The sequence below is a fragment of the Daphnia pulicaria genome, chromosome 11 (genome assembly GCF_021234035.1).
Source record: "Daphnia pulicaria isolate SC F1-1A chromosome 11, SC_F0-13Bv2, whole genome shotgun sequence".
In the NCBI taxonomy this organism is placed as follows: domain Eukaryota; kingdom Metazoa; phylum Arthropoda; class Branchiopoda; order Diplostraca; family Daphniidae; genus Daphnia; species Daphnia pulicaria.
The window spans coordinates 4,247,710-4,267,341 of NC_060923.1; the positions used below are offsets into that span (position 1 = coordinate 4,247,710).

The 19,632-nt window shown below is 44.8% G+C and overlaps 4 protein-coding genes and 2 long non-coding RNA genes across 8 annotated transcripts; 2 read left to right on the top strand and 4 right to left on the bottom strand.

Annotated features, from left to right (window-relative positions):
- Window positions 1-330: 330 nt before the first annotated feature.
- On the bottom strand, window positions 331-3,320 carry LOC124315311 (tubulin beta chain-like). Of its 3 annotated transcripts, none has more exons than XM_046780901.1 (9): window positions 3,147-3,320; window positions 2,731-2,839; window positions 2,425-2,657; window positions 2,224-2,352; window positions 1,873-2,040; window positions 1,384-1,569; window positions 1,077-1,312; window positions 847-1,012; window positions 331-775 (listed from the first exon to the last, which is right to left on the bottom strand). In XM_046780901.1, the coding sequence occupies exons 1-9, from the start codon at window positions 3,201-3,203 to the stop codon at window positions 713-715; spliced, it is 1,347 nt and encodes a 448-aa protein (XP_046636857.1). In that variant the 5' UTR covers window positions 3,204-3,320; the 3' UTR covers window positions 331-712. The 3 variants fall into 3 exon arrangements, with proteins under 3 accessions (XP_046636857.1, XP_046636858.1, XP_046636856.1); XM_046780902.1 differs by having other exon boundaries at window positions 2,425-2,651; window positions 3,147-3,319; XM_046780900.1 differs by having other exon boundaries at window positions 2,224-2,651.
- Window positions 3,321-4,145: 825 nt separating this feature from the next.
- On the top strand, window positions 4,146-4,537 carry LOC124315799. Its single transcript, XR_006911693.1, has 2 exons — window positions 4,146-4,290; window positions 4,410-4,537. It is a non-coding gene; the product is annotated as an uncharacterized LOC124315799 (long non-coding RNA).
- Window positions 4,258-12,242, bottom strand: LOC124315103 (protein sprint-like). The gene is made up of 9 exons (XM_046780496.1): window positions 11,443-12,242; window positions 9,330-9,674; window positions 8,934-9,258; window positions 7,267-8,729; window positions 6,567-7,184; window positions 6,193-6,476; window positions 5,375-6,114; window positions 5,043-5,242; window positions 4,258-4,899 (listed from the first exon to the last, which is right to left on the bottom strand). The coding sequence occupies exons 1-8, from the start codon at window positions 11,608-11,610 to the stop codon at window positions 5,055-5,057; spliced, it is 4,131 nt and encodes a 1,376-aa protein (XP_046636452.1). The 5' UTR covers window positions 11,611-12,242; the 3' UTR covers window positions 4,258-4,899; window positions 5,043-5,054.
- A 597-nt stretch (window positions 12,243-12,839) lies between these two features.
- LOC124315319 (WD repeat-containing protein 20-like) lies at window positions 12,840-16,092 on the bottom strand (the record flags this gene model as incomplete). The annotated part of the gene is made up of 4 exons (XM_046780920.1): window positions 12,840-14,954; window positions 15,039-15,253; window positions 15,326-15,794; window positions 15,995-16,092. Coding segments are annotated over 4 exons (1,986 nt in total), but the record flags the coding sequence as incomplete, so codon positions are not given.
- Window positions 16,093-16,174: 82 nt separating this feature from the next.
- Window positions 16,175-16,714, bottom strand: LOC124315748. Its single transcript, XR_006911633.1, has 2 exons — window positions 16,595-16,714; window positions 16,175-16,442 (listed from the first exon to the last, which is right to left on the bottom strand). It is a non-coding gene; the product is annotated as an uncharacterized LOC124315748 (long non-coding RNA).
- Window positions 16,354-19,153, top strand: LOC124315159 (U3 small nucleolar RNA-associated protein 25 homolog). The gene is made up of 7 exons (XM_046780626.1): window positions 16,354-17,507; window positions 17,569-17,782; window positions 17,854-17,991; window positions 18,052-18,124; window positions 18,193-18,578; window positions 18,640-18,834; window positions 18,919-19,153. The coding sequence occupies exons 1-7, from the start codon at window positions 16,354-16,356 to the stop codon at window positions 19,084-19,086; spliced, it is 2,328 nt and encodes a 775-aa protein (XP_046636582.1). The 3' UTR covers window positions 19,087-19,153.
- The last annotated feature ends 479 nt before the right edge of the window (window positions 19,154-19,632 follow it).

Genomic DNA, 19,632 nt, shown 5'->3' on the forward strand with positions numbered 1-19,632 from the left:
ACCTGCAAAGCTATTTTTGCAGAATGGAACAATTTCTATCAAATGGCTGGTTGATAAGATAATCTAACTCACATACGATAATATGTTGTTAACATGGGCTTCTTTTAAAGTGATGTCGAATTATGAAGACCATTTGATTTTAACATTTTGGACAAGACCAATTTTAACTCACTGAATTCACAAGAATTGTCACAAAGAAAGATGTCGCTTCTATTTATAACACGGCCAAAGCAATTACATAAAAGCGACTTAAATCCACACCATTTGGCATTTTCCATGTTAATAATCGAAAATACTAGCTTACAAATAAATTATCAAAGCACGAAAAAATTGGGTTTCCAAAATTTTATTCATATTGTCCATAAGGATGCAACTCGCAGAAATTCCAAAATTCCGACGCAGAAAATGGAGAGCATAAGGGTGGCGGTTAAAACCCAAAAGAAGCAAGCAATGTTGTCGAATTATTTGGCACCGGAATGCTTCAACAAGACTCCAAAAGATTACTAATAAAATTTTCATAACATTAGTCTGTTAAGAAATTTTGCCAATTAATTTTTAAAATTTTAGCATTCAACTGTTTCATAAAGAATACAGCAACTGGTTTCAATTGGTGCAACTAATAACATTCTCTCCAATTCCTGCGTCTACTCTGGCAATCCCCTCAATATTCAGCTCCGGGTTTTTCTTTCGCGCATCGGAAAACTCGCTTCCCTTAGGCGGTCTCTTCCTCTGGGTTGTCGTCCTCAACAAATTCACCATCATCGACGGTAGCCTCCTGTTGTGGTTAACAATAGGAAAGTTAAGTCATGGTTCAATTTATGGATCTAAAATGCTGTGGAAAATGACCTGGTATTGTTGGTATTCAGAGACAAGATCGTTCATGTTGGATTCGGCCTCAGTGAATTCCATCTCGTCCATGCCCTCACCAGTGTACCAATGGAGGAAAGCCTTGCGCCTGAACATAGCAGTAAACTGCTCTGAGATACGCTTGAAGATCTCTTGGATGGCAGTTCTGTAGAAGAAAAACAAATTTAAGATTTTAAAATGTTTACACAATAGAAAAGTAAAAGACATACGAGTTGCCGATGAAGGTGGCAGCCATCTTGAGTCCCCTGGGTGGAATGTCACAAACTGCAGTCTTAACGTTGTTAGGAATCCATTCAACGAAGTACGAAGAGTTCTTGTTCTGAACATTCAACATCTGTTCATCAACCTCCTTCATGGACATGCGTCCACGGAAGATGGCGGCGACGGTCAAGTAACGACCGTGGCGGGGATCGCAGGCGGCCATCATGTTCTTGGCATCGAACATCTGTAAACCGAAAAATATAAATCGGTTATCTAACAATGTACTCCAACACTTGAACAAATCAAATTCGTTACCTGTTGGGTGAGTTCCGGGACGGAAAGAGCGCGGTACTGCTGAGATCCACGGGCAGTGAGGGGCGCAAAGCCAGGCATGAAGAAATGGAGACGAGGGAAGGGCACCATGTTCACGGCCAACTTACGCAAATCAGCGTTCAACTGACCTGGGAAACGGAGGCAGGTGGTGACTCCTGACATGGTAACCTAAATTAGAAACCACATTTAAAATCCAGTCGCACCGACCAATTGAGATAAATTGAGGGTAAAAAAAAATCATTAAACGCCGGGCTGACTCACAGACACGAGATTGTTTAAGTCACTATAAGTCGGATTTTCCAACTTTAGTGTTCGGAAACAAATATCGTAAAGAGCCTCATTATCGATGCAGAATGTGGAGTCGGTATTTTCAACGAGCTGATGAACAGACAGTGTGGCGTTGTACGGCTCCACCACAACTTCGGATACCTAAATTGTAAGAAGGAGAAGAAAAGATGAAATAAAACTCACCGAAACTAAATGGTTGAGGTCGCCATAAGTAGGGGAGGTTAATTTAAGGGTGCGGAAGCAGATGTCATAAAGCGCTTCGTTGTCGATACAGAAGGTTTCGTCGGTGTTTTCGACCAATTGGTGAACGGAGAGGGTTGCATTGTAGGGTTCCACCACAGTATCGGACACCTATAACCAGACGAGACAGCAAGCACGTAAAGGACCGTATTAATAAAACAGTTAACTGACAAAAGAATCAAATTGTTACATAATACTACCAAACAGTTAACACTCAAATAAAAAACATCAGCCCCACTCGAGATTGACTCAAATGTTAAAGCATGGATACATAATGTTGGTAGGCATGATTACTTTTGGGGAAGGAACAACTGAGAATGTGTTCATGATACGATCTGGGTATTCCTCTCGGATCTTGGAAATGAGCAGGGTTCCCATTCCGGATCCAGTACCACCTCCCAAGGAATGAGCAAGTTGGAATCCCTGTTTGAAAAAAAAAAGAAAAATTAAATCAACAATTTGAAATGTCAAAAAAGTTGAGTGACAATGACATACCTGGAGACAGTCGCAGTTTTCAGCTTCTTTACGGACAACATCAAGTACAGAATCAACCAATTCAGCACCTTCGGTGTAGTGACCCTTGGCCCAGTTGTTGCCAGCTCCACTTTGACCGAATACAAAATTGTCAGGTCGGAAAATCCTTCCATATGGTCCAGAACGAACAGAGTCCATGGTGCCGGGCTCCAAGTCAACCAGAACAGCACGGGGAACATACTTTCCACCTGAACCTCACCAAGCATACACATGAGTAATTTTTTCAGAGACACAAAGAACGGAAAAGAAGATGAGAACTAAACTTACTCGAGGCCTCATTGTAGTAAACATTGATCCTCTCAAGTTGAAGGTTGCTGTCACCGATGTATTTGCCCTCTGGATCTACTCCATGTTCGTCGGAAATGATCTCCCAGAACTAATAGGAAAAGCGCAGGAAACACATTTAAAATCAAGTCTTTCATCATACAAAAGAAACCCATAAAAAAACTAGTCTGAACCGGCACCGCCTCGTGGAGAATCCGACTCGCAACCGCGGGTTGAGAGCCGGCAACAAGGGAGGCATGGGTGTGGTTGGCTGATACACGTCAGCGGCCATTGTGCCGGCATACAGCCCAACCGTCAAGCAGCCCCCAAAGGGAGGGGTAGGGAGGGGACAAGATGGCAGCAGTTTTCTTTTTCTCAAAATTTCAGCGTTTTTACACAATGACAAGAACACGAATTACCTTAGAACCGATCTGGTTACCGCACTGACCGGCTTGGAGGTGAACAATTTCGCGCATTTTGATGAGTTAATGGAATCTAAGAGACTTTTTTTAAAGAAGACTGAAGTAGCCGCGAAGTCAGGTACTTGCAATGAAGGACCAGACAAGACGAGCGCTAGAGACTGAATGACTGTTCCCTGCTTCTGGCACTAACAATCATCAAGTCGTTAACTATCGTCTCGCTTGCCAGACTCGATCGATTGTTGGGAAATCAATAGAAATTGCAAAACTGAATTCATTTTCAACGGGATTTGGATTGATGCAAAGTTTCCGATTGCTCGATTACCGTTAGGTAAATGTAAACGAGTCTGATTGTTTGATTCAATCAGAAATTAATAGAAATACTAGCAGATTCTTGTAAAGTATCGATCGAAAGAAGCGTCTCGATTCGATGGCTTATTTTTCCTTTTTTAGAAATTTGGCGCCTTTTTTGGTAATGGCCAACAAAAAAATGGGGATGGGAGTTTTCCCCTCCCTTTTTAAGGGCGAGTTTCTCTTCGCCCTATTCTAAACCATTACGCATTTTTCATCATCACGTGAATGTCTGTGAGATCATGATAATGGAACAACATTCACCTATGATTGTCAATTAACCCAGAAAAATATATATTTCCAGAAGATAACGTGAGTCAAGAAGAGGCTTTCTACACCGTAATCGACAGTGAAATACATTTCAGATTTTCAGTTGAATGCATCGGCGTAGCCGAGTCGTCGACCTTTGAAATTCAAGATGGCTCTCCCCATTTTTATCTTTTTTTAGTTTTCCGAGTTTTAGTTTTATTTTCTTTTTCTTCATCATGTCGACCGGTGTTATTGAGGCCACACAGCAGGTAGTATGAAGCCTTCAAAGGTGACACACACACAACGTGTGTGTGTATCCTGGGCTAGAAAAAATAATTTTTACATGAAACGACCATGTTTGAGCCTCAGGACATTCGAGCTTCGTTGCCCAAGTATGGTCGTGAGTTTGCCTATACCGTTCTTTCTTTTTTCACGTTCGTTCGTTCATCTTCTTCATACCTGTTCGTTCTAGAGGAGTTTAAAAAAAAGAATTCCAAGTGAAAAATCAAACCACATTGTCTCTCGAATATATTTTTGCACGTTGGTATACTAATCAAGATATCATAATAATATGTAAATAGGTGTGTGTGTGTCGTATAGGAAGCCATGTTTTTGACGTCACACGTACAGAGTTTGTCTTATTTTTCTTCGTTTATACATTAGACATGGCGAAATGAGCACCCGACATCTTGTTTCTCCTCTTCTTCCTCCTTTCGAGCGTGAATCATCTGACAAGCCGATTCATTGAACAACAACCAAAAAGAAACGTGTAGAGAATTCGTCAGCATCGTGCAATCGTGAAAAAACCGCGGATCGGGTTTTTCGTCATCGTTTTCCCAGAAAACCAAAAAAAGAAGAGAATAATCAAAATAATAAAACAAGGTAAAATAGAAAATGGGCGAAGCATGACAGATCCCCCCACACAGATACACTAGTAGTAGTTAAGTAATAGTCAACACACACACGAAATAATAATGAAAAAAAAAGGCGCAACAGATTTGCTGAGTGCTAGTGGTGGCCAGGTGATTCACACGCCCGTGTCTCTCTCCCCTCTGCTCCCTCGACACGGATAGGTGGGGCACACACACACACACATTATTATTATGTATATTTATTATATATGTGTGCCACCCGTGCCCATTTAGGGTCGCATCTAGAAAACAAAAAAAGAATATTACCCATTGTTTTGTTTTGTTTTGTCTACCCATTTTGGGGTTTTCGTGTCGTCACGATCGGGAAAAAAGTAAAAAGAAATATTTCTGTTTTTATGTACATCCATCCAGCCAGCGACATTACTTATTCATTCGTTCATCCATTGATCTGCCTGGGCCACGCTATCTTGGCATCCTGCCGCCGGAAGGCGAACGTCGTACAGGGTCGATCAATTGCTGAGCCTCCGTTGATGGCGGCATTGACTGCGGCAGCCGCCACCGCTGTCGCTGCTGCATTGCCCAAAATCCACGTCTGAGGGTTTTCCGTTTCGGGTAATTGGATCTCTGGACGTGATGAAAAGGAAAAGAAAAAACGAAATAAAAATTGAGCTGGAAAAGAGCCCGGCCACGGTCACGAATGTAGTCACAGTCTGGTGGAGAAGCCCAACAACTGAAAGGAAATGGTTTGTAACGCACCTTGGCCGTCGACAAGAGCCACCAGTGTAAAGTCCTGAGGGTTGGATAGTCGCAGTTTGAGGGCCAATAACTTGGTGACGTCACGAACTGTCATGGACGGCCGTAGGGGAACCGTGCGGGCCAGCAAACTGCTCTGATTCTCATCGGCCACCAGAACGCGGAGAACGCACGGCGTCTGTGGGTGGATCGATGACATGGAAGCGACAGACGAGACGTCGCCGCCTCCGCCGGGCATGGAAGTCAGCGTTCCCATCCAGCTGCCGCAGTCGGACGGCGAGGCCGGCCTCGATTGAAGGTTCTTCAAGAGCTGGGCGGCCGAACTGAGGGCCGTTAAGAAATAACCACCTTCACCAGCCAACAGTGAAGGTTGCAAGAGGGCCCACATGAAATCGGCTTCCATTTCGGCCGTCGAGAAACCGCAATGGGCCAGCAGCCACGCCAATAACGGCAGGAAATCCTCGGCCGCTACAGAGTCGCCACACGTCTCGGCCGCGTGGTTGTAGATGGCGGTGCAGGCGTCCAGCAGTTGCTCCAACTTGTCTAGAGGTGACGCGGCTCGCTGGAGCCTATCCAGGCTGGCAGTTGCACGTTCCAAGATGTCCGTCGACGGAGGTGATTGCCCCTCTTTCAAACCCAAACTTGACGGATGAATTTCGCGGGCCACCCGGATCCCAGCCAACAGTTGCTGGACACTCCCAGCAGCCAGGGCTTCCTGTCCCAGCAATTTGTACAAATGCGACCTGAATATTTAACATTCAACCATAAAAATTTAACTGTTTTGGGTGGGAAAAAGTTAATCGAATGAATTGAATGAATACCGAAGTGGCAGAGTGACCAGTTGATGCATAACGAGTTCCAGCACAACGTCAACGTTGAGGAATTCATTGCATTTCAGTTTGGAGCGGATGTCGAGCAACGCCGAGTCAAAGGCCGGCTCACCGTGCTGGATCAGAAAGTTTTTCATGCCGGAAATGAATTGGCGGACGTTGCGTAGGACGGCGGCCGCCCGCTGCTCCTTGGCTTCCCGGGTACATTGCAGGAAATTTTGCAAACTCCGTCCAAAGGTCGTGGTGCAGTCTTTGCCCAGCTGGAGGATCAATACCTGTCGGGGGGGTTCGAAAAGAAAAATAAATACAATTATAAGAGAAGCCCCGAAGAATTGATCGACTAATAATCGCAAAACAACTAGTACCTGGAGGTTTCGGCCGGCCTGGCTGTTGCAAGTGGAACGTAAGGCTAGGAGCCGAGGAGAAGCCAAAAGCGGATCCATTTTGTCCTTGAAACTCCGGGTGCGCAACAACGGAGGATGGACGGAGGGAGGTCGGGCGGATGCATTGGTTGGCGATTTGGCCGGCGCCGCTGGATCGACTGAGGAAGGCCTGAGAGTTTCAAAATCACTGAGTGTGGCAACGCCGCCGTCCGATGAATTAGAGCTGCCCGTGTTGAGCGTGTGTTGCTGGGCCAGGTGGAGGAAACGCTTCCGCCGTCCGCTGGTGCTGCTCGATCCTCCGTGGACGCTGCCGGAAGGCGACGACAGCAAACGATCCCATCTGGCGCTATCCCACGGCTCCGAGAATTCCGTCACCGTTCCGTCATCGCTCGAGTCGTTATCTCCATCGTCCGGCTCCTCGTCGGCTTCCTCCAGATCGCCGGCCGAGCCCGATAACAAATTATCATAGGCAGAGACTCTTTGCTTCGTCAGATGAGATGTGGCCACATTCCGAGTCAACTGAGGATGCGACGGAGGAGGAACGGGCGAACGGGACGGCGTTGCCAAGGCCGCAGACGGGCACAAGGTCGTCAACACTTCCTGTATGGATACAAAAAAAAACAGAAATAAATTCCATTTGTATGAATTTCAAATGAAAATTCACAGCGGATAAGTTATATACCTGTATGGTAATGGAATCGTCTCCAGGGGCCGGCAGGTAAATGACGGATGGGAAAGCTTTACGGTTTTCAATGCCCAAAGTTTTGGACGACTGCGGTGGTGGTAGAGGAGGTTTAGGCATGGCTATCTGCTTGATTCGGTTGTTGACGGTTGAACGTTGCCCAGTCGGGGGCAGGACGTTGACCCTGGGGTTCGACTGCGACTGGGTCAAGCTGGGCAGAGTGCAGCGGACGTATCCGTCTTTAGTAAACGTCGTGAAATCAGACGGATTGCTCGACGGAGGAAAAGGTGGCGGCAATGGCAACGGCCGGCCGGCCTGTTGACTCTTCTTCCAGGCCAGTTGAGCAGGTACGGCGTCGGCCGGCTCCGAGTAAAGGGGTGACGTTCGACGGCTGTTGGTCTCCTCTCGACTCTCAGTCGAACTGCAACTGGTTCGTCGACGAACCAGCGCCACCTCAGTCAATTCCGGCACGGCATTTTCTTTGTTTTCCTGGACCTGGACGGTCTGGATCTTGTGATTGTCCAGGGATGAGACGACTTGTTCTTCTATTTCAATGGCTGGACTGTTTCTGATCTCGATGATGGTCACAGACAACCTCTGAGGCTCCACTTGTTCTTCCTTTTGCTGGAAAGGCGACGGCGGTTTGATTTCCTCCTCGGGCTCCACCTGGGCGTCGACTGAAGATTCCGGCTCGGGGCTGCTGGACAGTGATCGAGAAACGGAGAGTCTTTTATCCGAGCTGGCCGACGTCATCTTTTCCATGGTCGAATTAGAACTGGCTGTGCTGGAAATGTTGTCGTCGCGGATTTCAACCGCATCCTCGTCTTCCGGCCTGTCACTCAACGCCGTGTCCTCCTCATTGGCCAGGACGACCGGCCTGGGCGAAACGTCAACTTCAACGTCTTCATCTTCGTCGTGACTGGCACCGGGCGAATTGCCCCAAATGTCTTCATAGTCGCTGGCCTTGTCCGCCAAACTGCTGTGATGGCAATGCGGGGACAACGGGGCCGTCGACCTTCTCCGGCGCGGTCTCCTCCGCCTCTGCACCAGCCTCCTCACTTCCTTCCTGACTGTGGGTGTCGGTGGCTGTTGGTCCAGTAGTCCAGTCTTTTCTTCATCCGCTGGATGAACAAGAGGAGGAGGAGCTAGCAGAGGTGAAACGGGAGATTCCGGTTCTAGGGATGAGCATTCTTGATCCGACGACAGATTGTGGCTGTTGATGGCCAGCTGAGGTTTGCACCAACGTGGCGGAGGTGGCGGGGGCACTGGCTCCGACCCGCGAGCTTCCAGCCGGGGTGAATGACTCTTCCTGTCATCTGGCGTCGGCGGGGTACTTAGCGGAGGTCCCAAATGGCCGCTACTGCCAAACGGCTCGAACGTGGACAGTCTCAACGGAGGCACTGGCGGTGCCCTTTTCGACGAGATGGTCAAGATGTTTTCACCCGTGTTCCAGAATTCTTGCCCTGTCAAAAACAACAAAAGTTTAAAAAATAAAACCTTATCATTTCTGACATTTATCTGTCTGTGGGATTAGATTAGTCAAGTCTGGACTTGGGAGACTGTTTTGGTCTGTTTGACCAGTTTTATTACGACGGCCGATATGAGCGTAATTTTATCTCAATTCTAAAAGTCAATGAAATGAAAGGTGTTGAAAATATTCTTGTTACCTAATAAGGCCAAGTTGGTGAGACTCGAACGGTTGAGACACGAACGAATTTTGGCCGGTAATTTGAGCCGTACTGGAAGTTCGTCACAACATTGGCAGTAGTGAGCCAAAAGGGCGGGCAAGTTGTCGAATACGAAATCAGACGATTCGAGTCGGACACCATTTTGGGGACTTTCGGCCGCTTCGATCAAGTAGTGCTGGACGCCAGCACCTACAATGGCGGCACCAATACTCAGACGTGATCCTGGTTCCAGGACAGTCGTCGATGTCAACTTGACCGACAAGGCCAACGTGCCCGGTTGACTCGACTGTCGTGTAATGAAAACCTACAAAAATAACAATCCAATTAGCTTGATAATTTCAATTTGAAATGATTTAGAAATGATTTGGTTTTTACGCCTTGTTCTTGATTTTGAAGAAGCTGGGCAGCCGCTACTCGCTGGATGTTGGGCAAATACCAGATGGGATGACTTCGGATGAGCCTTTCGAGTAGTGGAATATCAGACGAGTCGACCACATCCTCGCCGCAGGGTGGTGAGATGTCGGGCAAATCGGGGCAGGAAGTCGTGTGACTGCTGTTGCTGCTGCTGCTGCTGCCCTCGACTGTCGGTCGGTCTGTTAATTCGGCCGTGGTTGACGTATCCGGCGATCCGCCAACCAGTTCTTGACTTCCACGTAACGTTGGGCTGGTACTCAAATCACTCAGGATGGAATCCAGATCCGAAGCGAAGCTGTTCAACATCTGCAATTGAGAAAAAATAAAATAAAATCAGAATTTAGTTGGGAATTAAACGGTTTTCCAGGTCAAGGCCATGACGGTATGACTCATCAGAGTCTCTCTCTTTTTCCCCCCACACGCAATTCTCAACTTCCGGCGGAAATCACGATGATGTTAATGACATTTCATTCGGTATAACAGTGACATCGATTTTTGGGGCGTTGTCTGATGGGATGGCCGAGTTTCGTATCATCATTACCCCAAATCAATTAACCCCGGGGTAGTAAAAAAGGGTGTTGGCTGGATCGATCCGCTGATGAAAACAAAGTCGGCCATTTTTATCGGAAATTTAATAAAAAGAAAAATGGAGGAGGAATGCCAACCCAACCACCAGAGAATTTAGAAAATAACATTCCATTTTCTCCTACTTTTTATTGTAGTCTGTTAAAAAAATTTTATCTCCCAAGGAATTTAACTGCGCTCAAGATTTCTAAATAGAAACGCGCGTTTCAATTCTAAAAATACAAAAGAGAAGAAGAAAATCCATCGACGAGATTCGAATCGAATTGTGTGAAGAGATGAAAGTGGAGGGTCATATCACATAACAACACAAAGTTGAATAGGAAAAGATATAGTACACACGAGAGATGGAGAGTATGCCCAAAAATGGACAAGGGCGGGCCCCCCGGTAAAAGCTGGGGAGAAAAAAAGAAGAAAAACATATCAACATGTTTATTCAGTATGATCGTTTAGCCGCCGGCGGGGCATAGATATAAATTTCCCAGCTAGAGAGAGAGGCTCGTTTCAAGAGTGTGTGTACGAGCACCAACAACTAAAAAACGCAAAAGGCAAGGCCACAAGATATCAATAAAGAGATTCCTCTTCTTTTTTAAAATAAAATAAGAAAAGGGGACCCGCTGGCTCATCCAAAAAAGAAACTTGTAAACGGAATTCTCAGTAGGGTGAAAAAGCGGATGAGGTTACCACCAACTCAGGTATCTCTCAACCGGAAGGGGAAATGATTTGGTACAAAATAACTGAAATTTCCGGAGGGGAAGAAAAGCTCCGCCGGATTAGTTCAATTGGCACTTTTAGGTAAAAGTATTTCGACATGTCATTTAAAAGTTGTTGGAAAATAAAAATAAAAGACAAAGAGCGTGCGAAATGTGTACCAGCGGTCGAGACAACGGGCGACACAACAATGGAGCAGCCAATTGCATCCGGCTGCTGAGAGCTGCTCCTTTCTAAAAAAGAAGGGGGGATGGAAGGTATTTTTTGACGGACGACCTCCACGCACAATAACACACACGCGGGAGTGCTCGCGTGTTGTTTTGTCGACGTGGTTTCGAGAAAGTTGTAAGAAACGGGGGAACTGAAGAAGAAATAATGAACAAGAAGAAGAAGAAGAAGAGTGGAAACAGTTTGGCCTGAGGCTGCGGAAATGACGGGATGAAAAGAACCTTCTCTTTCGTCGAAAATTCCCCCCTTATACTTCATTAGAGATGGAATTTCATCTCCCGACGAGTGTGTGTGTGTGACTCAATCACGATTAGCAGAGAAAAAACCCATCCGGTTTCACATTTGACGCCACTACTGGGTTTCACGTGTGTGTGTCTCTCCACAATTCCGGAGGGTCGAAAAACTGTGTAGGAAGGGGGGGAGTCTGCAGACGAAAATAAGTCTGTGGGTGTGTGGGCCTAATAACTATATGAGCCCCGACTAAGATTCCAGTGCCAAAACGGCGAACTTTCTCTAGAAAAAGAATAAAATTTGATGGTAATAATTAAATTACCAGCATGTAGGAAGAAGATGAGCGAGGAGCAGGTGACGGAGTTGTTCCATCATCTGCCGATTTCATCGGACTAGCAACAACAACTGGATGAGGAGGAGATGAATTTTGTGCAACAGCAGCGAAATGCGACGCGACGAAACCAACCGGACTGCTGGATGCACATGACATAGTCCACACACGGCCGTGTTTGGCTTTCTCTCTCTCTAGCTCTCTGTAACCAACTCTTTTTCCTCTGTTGGTCTCAATCGTACACACACACACACCAACAATTCTCCCCTTCTTCTTCTTGCTAATGGTGGAGCACACAAATATCTCTCCCCTCCAGTCTGCCAACACACAAAACGATGATTTCGATTCTTGTTGTTTTAGATATCCATCGGTTGTGCAAATGTGTGTCGATTGGGGAATGCAAAACAACACACACACACACACAGAGAGAAACGTGTAGGCCCCTGAGCCAAACGGCGTGGGGGAAATTCAACACGAGTTTTTAATTCGACGACTGAGCACGACTTGAGTTCATCGCTGACTGGCTCGCGGCACAGCACACAGGAAATATCTCATACGCTACTCTACGATCTACCCAAAGGGGGGAACGACGAAATTATCAAAAAAGGGCATGCCAGATGTTTCGTCTGCTATCGTGCAGCCACCTAGCGGAAGAAAATAGAAACTCGAGAGAGTTAGACAACATGAACAACAAATGATGTAGAATTGATAAAAACAATGGCGAAATAAACCTGGGTCGTAAATATCGCTCGGTCGTAAAGAATGATTAAACAATGGCGTAAAAGATAACACCCCCGAAAAAGCTCGTGATTATACGAGTGGAAGAAATCGGTGAGCTGTGGAACTGGAGCGTGAAAATGGTGAGCTCGATCGCCGTTCTGATTGGAGCGTGTGGGTACCAACTCGTGCTAAATTCAACTGAATAAATGAATCGCTCGTCCAATGTTGTGAGTCGTGATCGTTTTCTTTGTGTCAGCCGTTGGTTGTTTCGTTTTCTCTCACCTGTCTCTCATTCTCATCGGTCATCCACGAACCCTTTTCTCCACACTCAAACAGGTGCAGCAACAACAACAACAATCTCTCGTATTCTTTCACTCACGTGCTTTTCTCTCTATCGAGTCCATATCATTCCAGCGGCTATCTATAAAGCCGTGTTTTCGTGAATGAAACAAGATTTATCTTCCTGCACGACCGCCATCTTCTTTTTGATTCATCTGATTTCATTCTGTTCCAGTTCCGGGTTTAGAAATTCAGAACCATGAATCACCTGATGGACGAACGATCAGCTGGAAACCAAGTCACGACTTCTTTTCTTTAGACCCAAACATCTTTTTTTTTGTGTGGAAATGATCAAGTCAAATTTTGTCCAAACACGAAGAAGAAAAAACAACAATTCCTTTTCTTGTATTTCAGTGATAAATCCATAAATCAATTTTTGTTTTTCAGTCTATGTTACAACATTCTATGTATATGGAACAAGGGGTTGGTATACTGTAGTGAATCAGTAGTGAACTTCTTTTTTCTTCTTCTTTCCATTTTCCAGACCACCCGAGTCCCGCGGTCCGATTGAAAACAATTCGGTATCGCTCGATCAACAACAAAAAATGAAACAAAAACATTTTCGATTCGTTTCTGGATGTGAAATGAATCGACACCACACTCGGCAATAAGAAATTTAGAAGGGAGAAAAATAGAAAACGAGAGAGAGAAACATAATTTCGTCTGTATAGATGCAATTTGAAGGGAAAGATTGTTTTAAAGAGAGAGAAATAACATTTTTTCTTTTCGTAATAGTTATAACAACTGGTCATCATCATTGGTTTGCCAGGAGCACTAGGTCACGTGACAGCATCTTATACCCTGTAGGTAATCGAAGAAAACAGGAGGAGGAGGAGAAGAAAGAGATAAGAAAGGAGAATGCACGATAGGTGGTGAGATTAGGAATCAGCAAAATGCCGTTAGAATCATATCCGGGGCCCCTAAGTTGTTATATCGTCACCAACCACCACCAGGGGAGGGAAAAATTGAGGGCCGTTTGGGGTTTAACGACACAGTTAAAGAGAGAGAAAGAGAAACCTAAAAATGAACTGATGATGATAGACAAGAAGAAACAACAAAAACTTGGTTGTTCACTGGAGGGCGAAAAAGAGTAGGTCAAGATGGCTCGTTTGGAATTGGGGTTAATGAAGAAGAATCTTGACAGGGCTACACGATAATTGTCGTCGGTCGCTAATTGCGGAAAAACAAAAAGGAACGGGAGATGAACGTAACGAATGGATAATTTTTTCTCATCATCATCTCAGACCATGGTGCCTTCATTGGTGGGTGTGCTGGTGGAAGTGTGGTGTGGAGACGGGCCAATTGGCCGAGCCCAGGTACAGACGATGCCATCTTGGCAGGCGGTGATGAGGCAGTCCTCACGGAAGATGAGCGCCGTCAGCCGCTCGTGGGAGACTTTCTTACAAACGAGCGGCTCCAGCATGGGGATCTCGTCCAGTCGCGGGCAGGCTTGCGTGCCGATTAACCGGAGCGGATCAGCACAGCCCGTCACTAGCGACGGGTTCGCTGTGGTGGTACCCGCAGAGGAGGAAGTGGACGAGACTGAAGAAACGGATTTCAAACCCAACGAATTGGCCGCGTTACCCGACCGATCCGAAGTGGAATTCCGGCCGCTGCCAAGGCTGAAATTCTTTCGGTGGGATTTCGAGTCGGTTGCTGCTGCCTCCTGTTGCTGGCCCGACTTTCTATCGGAAAATGTCATATTCGCCAGCCGCTGAGTGAGAGATCCTGCGGCGTTGACAGGCGTGGCAGTCGCACTACTGGGTGCTGGAGAAACGGTCAAGTTGTTGACCGGGGTGATGGTGACAACGTTGTTGCTGCTGCTGCTACTACTCCGATCGCCGGAAATGGGCGTCTGGCCAGTGAATTTCAGACTAGAAGGTGGCGATCCTGGTCCTGAGACCATTGAAGCTCGGCTCCGGGAACCGTAAGGCTGTTTCAGGACGTCGTCCGTCAACTCCCAAAGACACAGCTGAGTGTCCATGGCTATAGATCCTAGACGGTAACAGGTGGCAATGTCGCTAGAGGATTTCGTTTCCGCCTCGCCGTCGATTCCGCCCGTCCCGTTGGACGTGACCGAAGTATCGACTCCTTCTTTCGACAACGACTTGGAAGACGAGGATTGAGATGAATACAGGGTCGTGAAAGGGTCGAACGCCACCACCGTGATCCAGGATCGATGGCCCTGTCCTCGAGCCACGATTCTTTTTTGTTGGAACGACCAAACCGTCACCAAATCATCCTCGCCGCCGGCCACTACCAGCTGCCCGTCGGGTGACCAGCAGACGCAGAGCAAGCCACCGAAAAAGGATGTTGCCAGTCCGATCAATTCCATGGCATCATAATTGAGAACGCGCAGACACCCATCCTGCGACACAACCGCCAAGTATTTCGAGCAAGGTGAGAAGGCAAAGTCGTTGATGGCGCCGTTTCCAATCACCCACCTAACAACCAAATATGGGGTTAGATGGGAGGAGTCTTTAACCTGATTTGTATTAATGATTAAAAATGAAATGATGAATAATAACCTGTAAATGGGATTCCGAGTGCTTTTGGCTTTACAAGTCCAGACCGAAAAACCGGCCCCCTGCTTAAAAAGTTGATAGGTCGGAGGTGCTGGTCCACCACACGTCACATCTTCACTGTACAGATACATCTGTCCCGAAACATGAGAAACTAGGAACAAATTGGGGGAACCTGGCAGCCACTTGATACATGTTACTTTCGTCTTTTCAATTATTCTCTAAAGGAAAAAAATAAAAAATGTTATTGAAATTCCATAAATTTATAAAGAAAAGACAAAATGTCAAGAAACCTCTTCATTGTAAAGTTTTCCTATTTCTTTCCTTATTGGATCTACTAATTGGATTTGTCCGCCAGTGAAACCAACTAGAAGCATAACACTTTCACTGCTGATTGTTAATTTATTGATATCATGGCAAGTGGGGCTGGTTCCTTTGTAAATCCTTTTATCAACAGGCTTGGACAAGTCTGCTGGTTTCTTGGTTCCCTTGTAGGTGTAGAAGTAGAGTTCCCTTCCATAGTTGAAACATATGCGGTCACAAAAACCTGATGGATCAGATGGCAGAGACACAAAAGTAACCCTAACTGGAGGGTTTGAACCTTGACCGAGCGCAGCTCCTTGCTGGCTTTGGATGGCAGTGTAACCAGACAGCCGATTTGCCCTGGAGTATTCGGCTAATGTTATCAACTTATATACTCCCTCTCTGGTTGTAAAATGAGTTCGCACATCGTCCCGGCTGCTGTTTCCACTTACACTGCCACTGTTCAGATCCGTTTGCCCAGCCATCGGTAAACAACAAACGATCCAAAAACACAAACAATAATAACCAAAACTTTGATTATTCAAACATGTCGGCTCCACCGTTTAAACAACGGTCTTCCATCGTGACGGCACCGATAATTTTACATTCGAAGGCTTTAATAAACCGTGAATCAGTCTATATATAAGCAGGATTGCTACCTGTCAACTTTTCCGGTAAATAAACCAATTTTCACTGGTGATGTAGAATTCCCTGATAGCAGACGCCCGCCATTTTGGTTGGTGATTTTTGGTTGCCATGTTGGCAATTTATATTTTCAACTTTAAAGGAATCTAGTAATTTAATTTATAAAATAAAAAATATGAATAAAAGAAATAAACATATTTAAATAAATATATTTTTGTTACATTTTTGGCAGCACACTGTTAAATTGTAATTGATCAACTGTGTTGTTCTTGCAACTTTGGACGTCTGCAATCAAAGTTTTCATTAACACGTGCATTTGAGTTTGAGTTTTGATTTCAGATAAATTAAATTCGAACGTTATTTTGTTCTTAAAATGGGACGTGGACGACGAGGAGGGCCTAAACGTGGCAATTACAAAAACCACGGTTCGCGTGGTAACAAATCGACTCGTGGTGGAGGTAACTTTAAAAATAAAAGGAAATTTAATCAAGATAGAGATGGGAAAAAAGATGACACTTCTGAAAGTAAAAGACAAAAGCTTCAACAAGAAAAAGAGGCTGTGCCTATTATCGAAGAAGAATCATCTAGCAGTGAATCAGAAGAAGAAGTCAAACCTTACACACAGCTGCTGTCGATGTTTAAATCCAGTAGTAGAGCACAGCAAGTTTTGACATCTGATGAAGAACAGTCAGATGATGAAGAGGAAGCTGAAGATATGAATGACCAATCTAATGAAGATGACATTGGCAGTGAAGAAGAAGATTCAGCTCAAGACGATGAGGAAGTAGAAGAAGAGGAAAGTGGTAGTTCAGTTGGTGTCGCTGATGCTGAAGATATTGAAAATAGTATACATGAAGATCTTGAAGTTGAATCAGAGGAAGAAGAACATTCTGGTGATGAAGAAGAAGAAACATTATCTACTGATCCCTTCCACCTTCATTTTGACAGGGAAATAAATGAAAACCTTTTAGAAATTCTGACATCGCCCAAGCCTTATGAGACTCAAGAACTGAAGTGGAAAGCTCTTGGAAGAATGGTGGTTCACCTGCCAACCAAACCTGAAAAAAACACAGGTCAACCAAAGCCTACATTACTAGGTGAAACAATAGAAAGTTATGTCATTCCTGGTAGTCTACCTGTATTGAAAACTGGAATCCCCTTGAGTGAATACGGTGTTAAATTGCAATTATGTTCCAACCTTGATACGAGGCCACTCTCGGACAACAAACAAACGGCTGAAGAACTGCTCTCCCCATTACAGCATGAGCTTTTCACTCTCGCAAATGAATATCGCGACGTGTATTATCCTGAAATGAACCATTTAAACAATGACGAGATTAGAACAGTTTACTGCCTTCATATGTTGAATCATGTAATGAAATCGAGAGACAAAGTTCTTCTTCACAACGCCAAATTAAAAAAGGCCAAAGAAAATGGCGTAGCGACTGATGAAATAGAATATAGAGATCAAGGATTGGTCCGCCCTCGAGTTCTAATTATCGCTCCTCTAAGAAACTCTGCAGTGAAGTAAGTTCAATCACAGTTTTGATACATTTTCTTTGCTTATTTTTCACTATTTTTGTTTCAGGATCGTTGAGAAATTAGCTACATTGTTGCTTCCTGCAAAAGGACAAATTATCAATAAAGATCGTTTCTATAAAGAGTTTGGTGAGGAAAAAGATGACGAGGGCAAAGCAGAGACGAAAAAGAGTTACAAACCAGAAGATTTTGAGGCGGTATTTACAGGAAACACTGACGATTCTTTCAGGATAGGCATCTCTGTTGCCAAACGTACTCTCAAGGTAAACCACAACCAAATATCTCCATGGAATTACATTTATTTGATCAAATGTTGTTTCTGTGTAACCTGTAGCTTTACGCTGGGTTCTACAAAGCCGATATACTTATCGCATCTCCTCTGGGAGCGCGCACGCTACTTGCCGAAGACTTTGACTTTCTCTGTAGCATCGAAGTGCTCGTGATTGATCAGACGGATGTTCTTTATATGCAGGTAACATTTCTTGTCAAATCGTATTGAGGTCAACCAACATCTTTTTTCCTTGTTTATCAGAATTGGGATCACGTTCTGCATATTTTTCAACATTTGCACCTTCAACCACGAGAACAGCATGACACGGACTTGGGTATGATTTGAATTCGTTCTTTTATTATTGGTCTACAGTTTTTCAACGCAATAAAATTGTGCGTGCAGGTCGTGTCCGTCTTTGGGCGCTAAACGGTTATTCTGCTCACTACAGGCAGAATTTAATTTTTAGCAGCGTAGCGCTTCCCGAAGCTGCCGCGCTCTTTTCCCGTCGTGGAACGAATTTTGCGGGGAAAGTACGCATAGAAAATGCAGTTACAGCATCATCGACAACCGTTTGCAGAGTACTTGTCCAGCTGCCTCAAGCATTTCACCGATTTCCTACGCAAACAGCGGCCCAGTCAGCCGACGATCGTTACCACTTTTTCACTAAAAAGATCCTGCCGCAGTATCGCGACCAGATAATGAGTAACACACTCATTTACATTCCTTCGTATTACGATTACGTAAGATTAAGGAATCATCTTCACAAGGAAGATTACAACTTTGGCCAAGTAAGCAAAAAATGCTTCCCCTCTAACGGTGACGTCATTAATTTTTCTTGCGTGTTTTCAGGCATGTGAATACACGCCAGACGGAAAGCTTGCGCAAGTCCGTAATCGTTTCTTTCTCGGTAAGAAGCGCTTGCTACTTTACACAGAACGATTACATTTCTACCGACGACTCACAATGAAAGGGATTCATCACATCATTTTCTACCAATTACCAACTTATCCCAATTTCTACCCCGAGCTGTGCAACCTTCTTCAGGTAACCCTAATTCCATGTTATTATTAATTTAACCTTGTGCTTCATTTTTCTTCGCTTTCTCCTTTTTTTATTTTGTGTAATCAGGACGCATTTCAAAATCCCAAGTACAGAGGAGATGGCAGTCAGACTTGTACAGTTCTATATTCAACCTTTGATGCTCCGAGACTTGCTGGAATAGTAGGAAGTCAACGAGCTGCCGAAATGTTGACGTCAGATCGACCTGTGCATCTATTTGTTAGCGGAGGAAGTTGATGAAATGCTCAAACTAATAATGTAACTGTTTTATCTGGTTGATAACAATAAAATGTCGAGATCATGACTAGCAATTGTAGCTCGCGCTATCAATATGCAATGTACACATTTCCTTGCTTGTCTAGTGTCGAGAACAAACACACACAACAAACAGGGGTTTATCCAAACAACCTTATCAGAGTGACTGTTGAAAAAAATTTACATGCAACAATTACGATATAAAAGTTTGTACATCCTGACTTCTAACTGCCTCTAACCTTCGATTTAAATTTATGATTTAACTCAAGGCATCTCGTAAACTAGAATCGAGTTAGCAATTTGGGGCAACCACATGTAGGTCGCGTCGCTATTGAATTTCTATCCGTTACTCGCGCCAATGGTAGAGGTCAAAGTAAAGACAGTCGAAAAAATTTTAATTGACTACGAGAGTCACAAGAGTCACAAGACCACATTTTCGCAATCTTACCTTTTATTTCAGCAGCACTAAATTCCTGTAATTCCAGTTTAGTTAACATCCCGGAAAGTCTCCCAATTTAGCGGTACACC

Bases quoted from the DNA above. Each gene is read 5' to 3' on its own strand.
- LOC124315159 (XM_046780626.1), top strand. From the start codon at position 16,354: ATGGGACGTGGACGACGAGGAGGGCCTAAACGTGGCAATTACAAAAAC. The intron at 17,508-17,568 runs GTAAGTTCAATC...TTTTTGTTTCAG, and splicing joins CTAAGAAACTCTGCAGTGAA to GATCGTTGAGAAATTAGCTA. The intron at 18,835-18,918 runs GTAACCCTAATT...TTGTGTAATCAG, and splicing joins AGCTGTGCAACCTTCTTCAG to GACGCATTTCAAAATCCCAA.
- LOC124315103 (XM_046780496.1), bottom strand. From the start codon at position 11,610: ATGTCATGTGCATCCAGCAGTCCGGTTGGTTTCGTCGCGTCGCATTTC. The intron at 8,730-8,933 runs GTAACAAGAATA...TGTTTTTGACAG, and splicing joins CACCAACTTGGCCTTATTAG to GGCAAGAATTCTGGAACACG. The intron at 6,477-6,566 runs GTACTAGTTGTT...CCCCCCCGACAG, and splicing joins AGGCCGGCCGAAACCTCCAG to GTATTGATCCTCCAGCTGGG.
- LOC124315311 (XM_046780900.1), bottom strand. From the start codon at position 3,203: ATGCGCGAAATTGTTCACCTCCAAGCCGGTCAGTGCGGTAACCAGATC. The intron at 1,013-1,076 runs GTATGTCTTTTA...TTTCTTCTACAG, and splicing joins GCCACCTTCATCGGCAACTC to AACTGCCATCCAAGAGATCT. The intron at 776-846 runs GTCATTTTCCAC...TAACCACAACAG, and splicing joins CTGAATACCAACAATACCAG to GAGGCTACCGTCGATGATGG.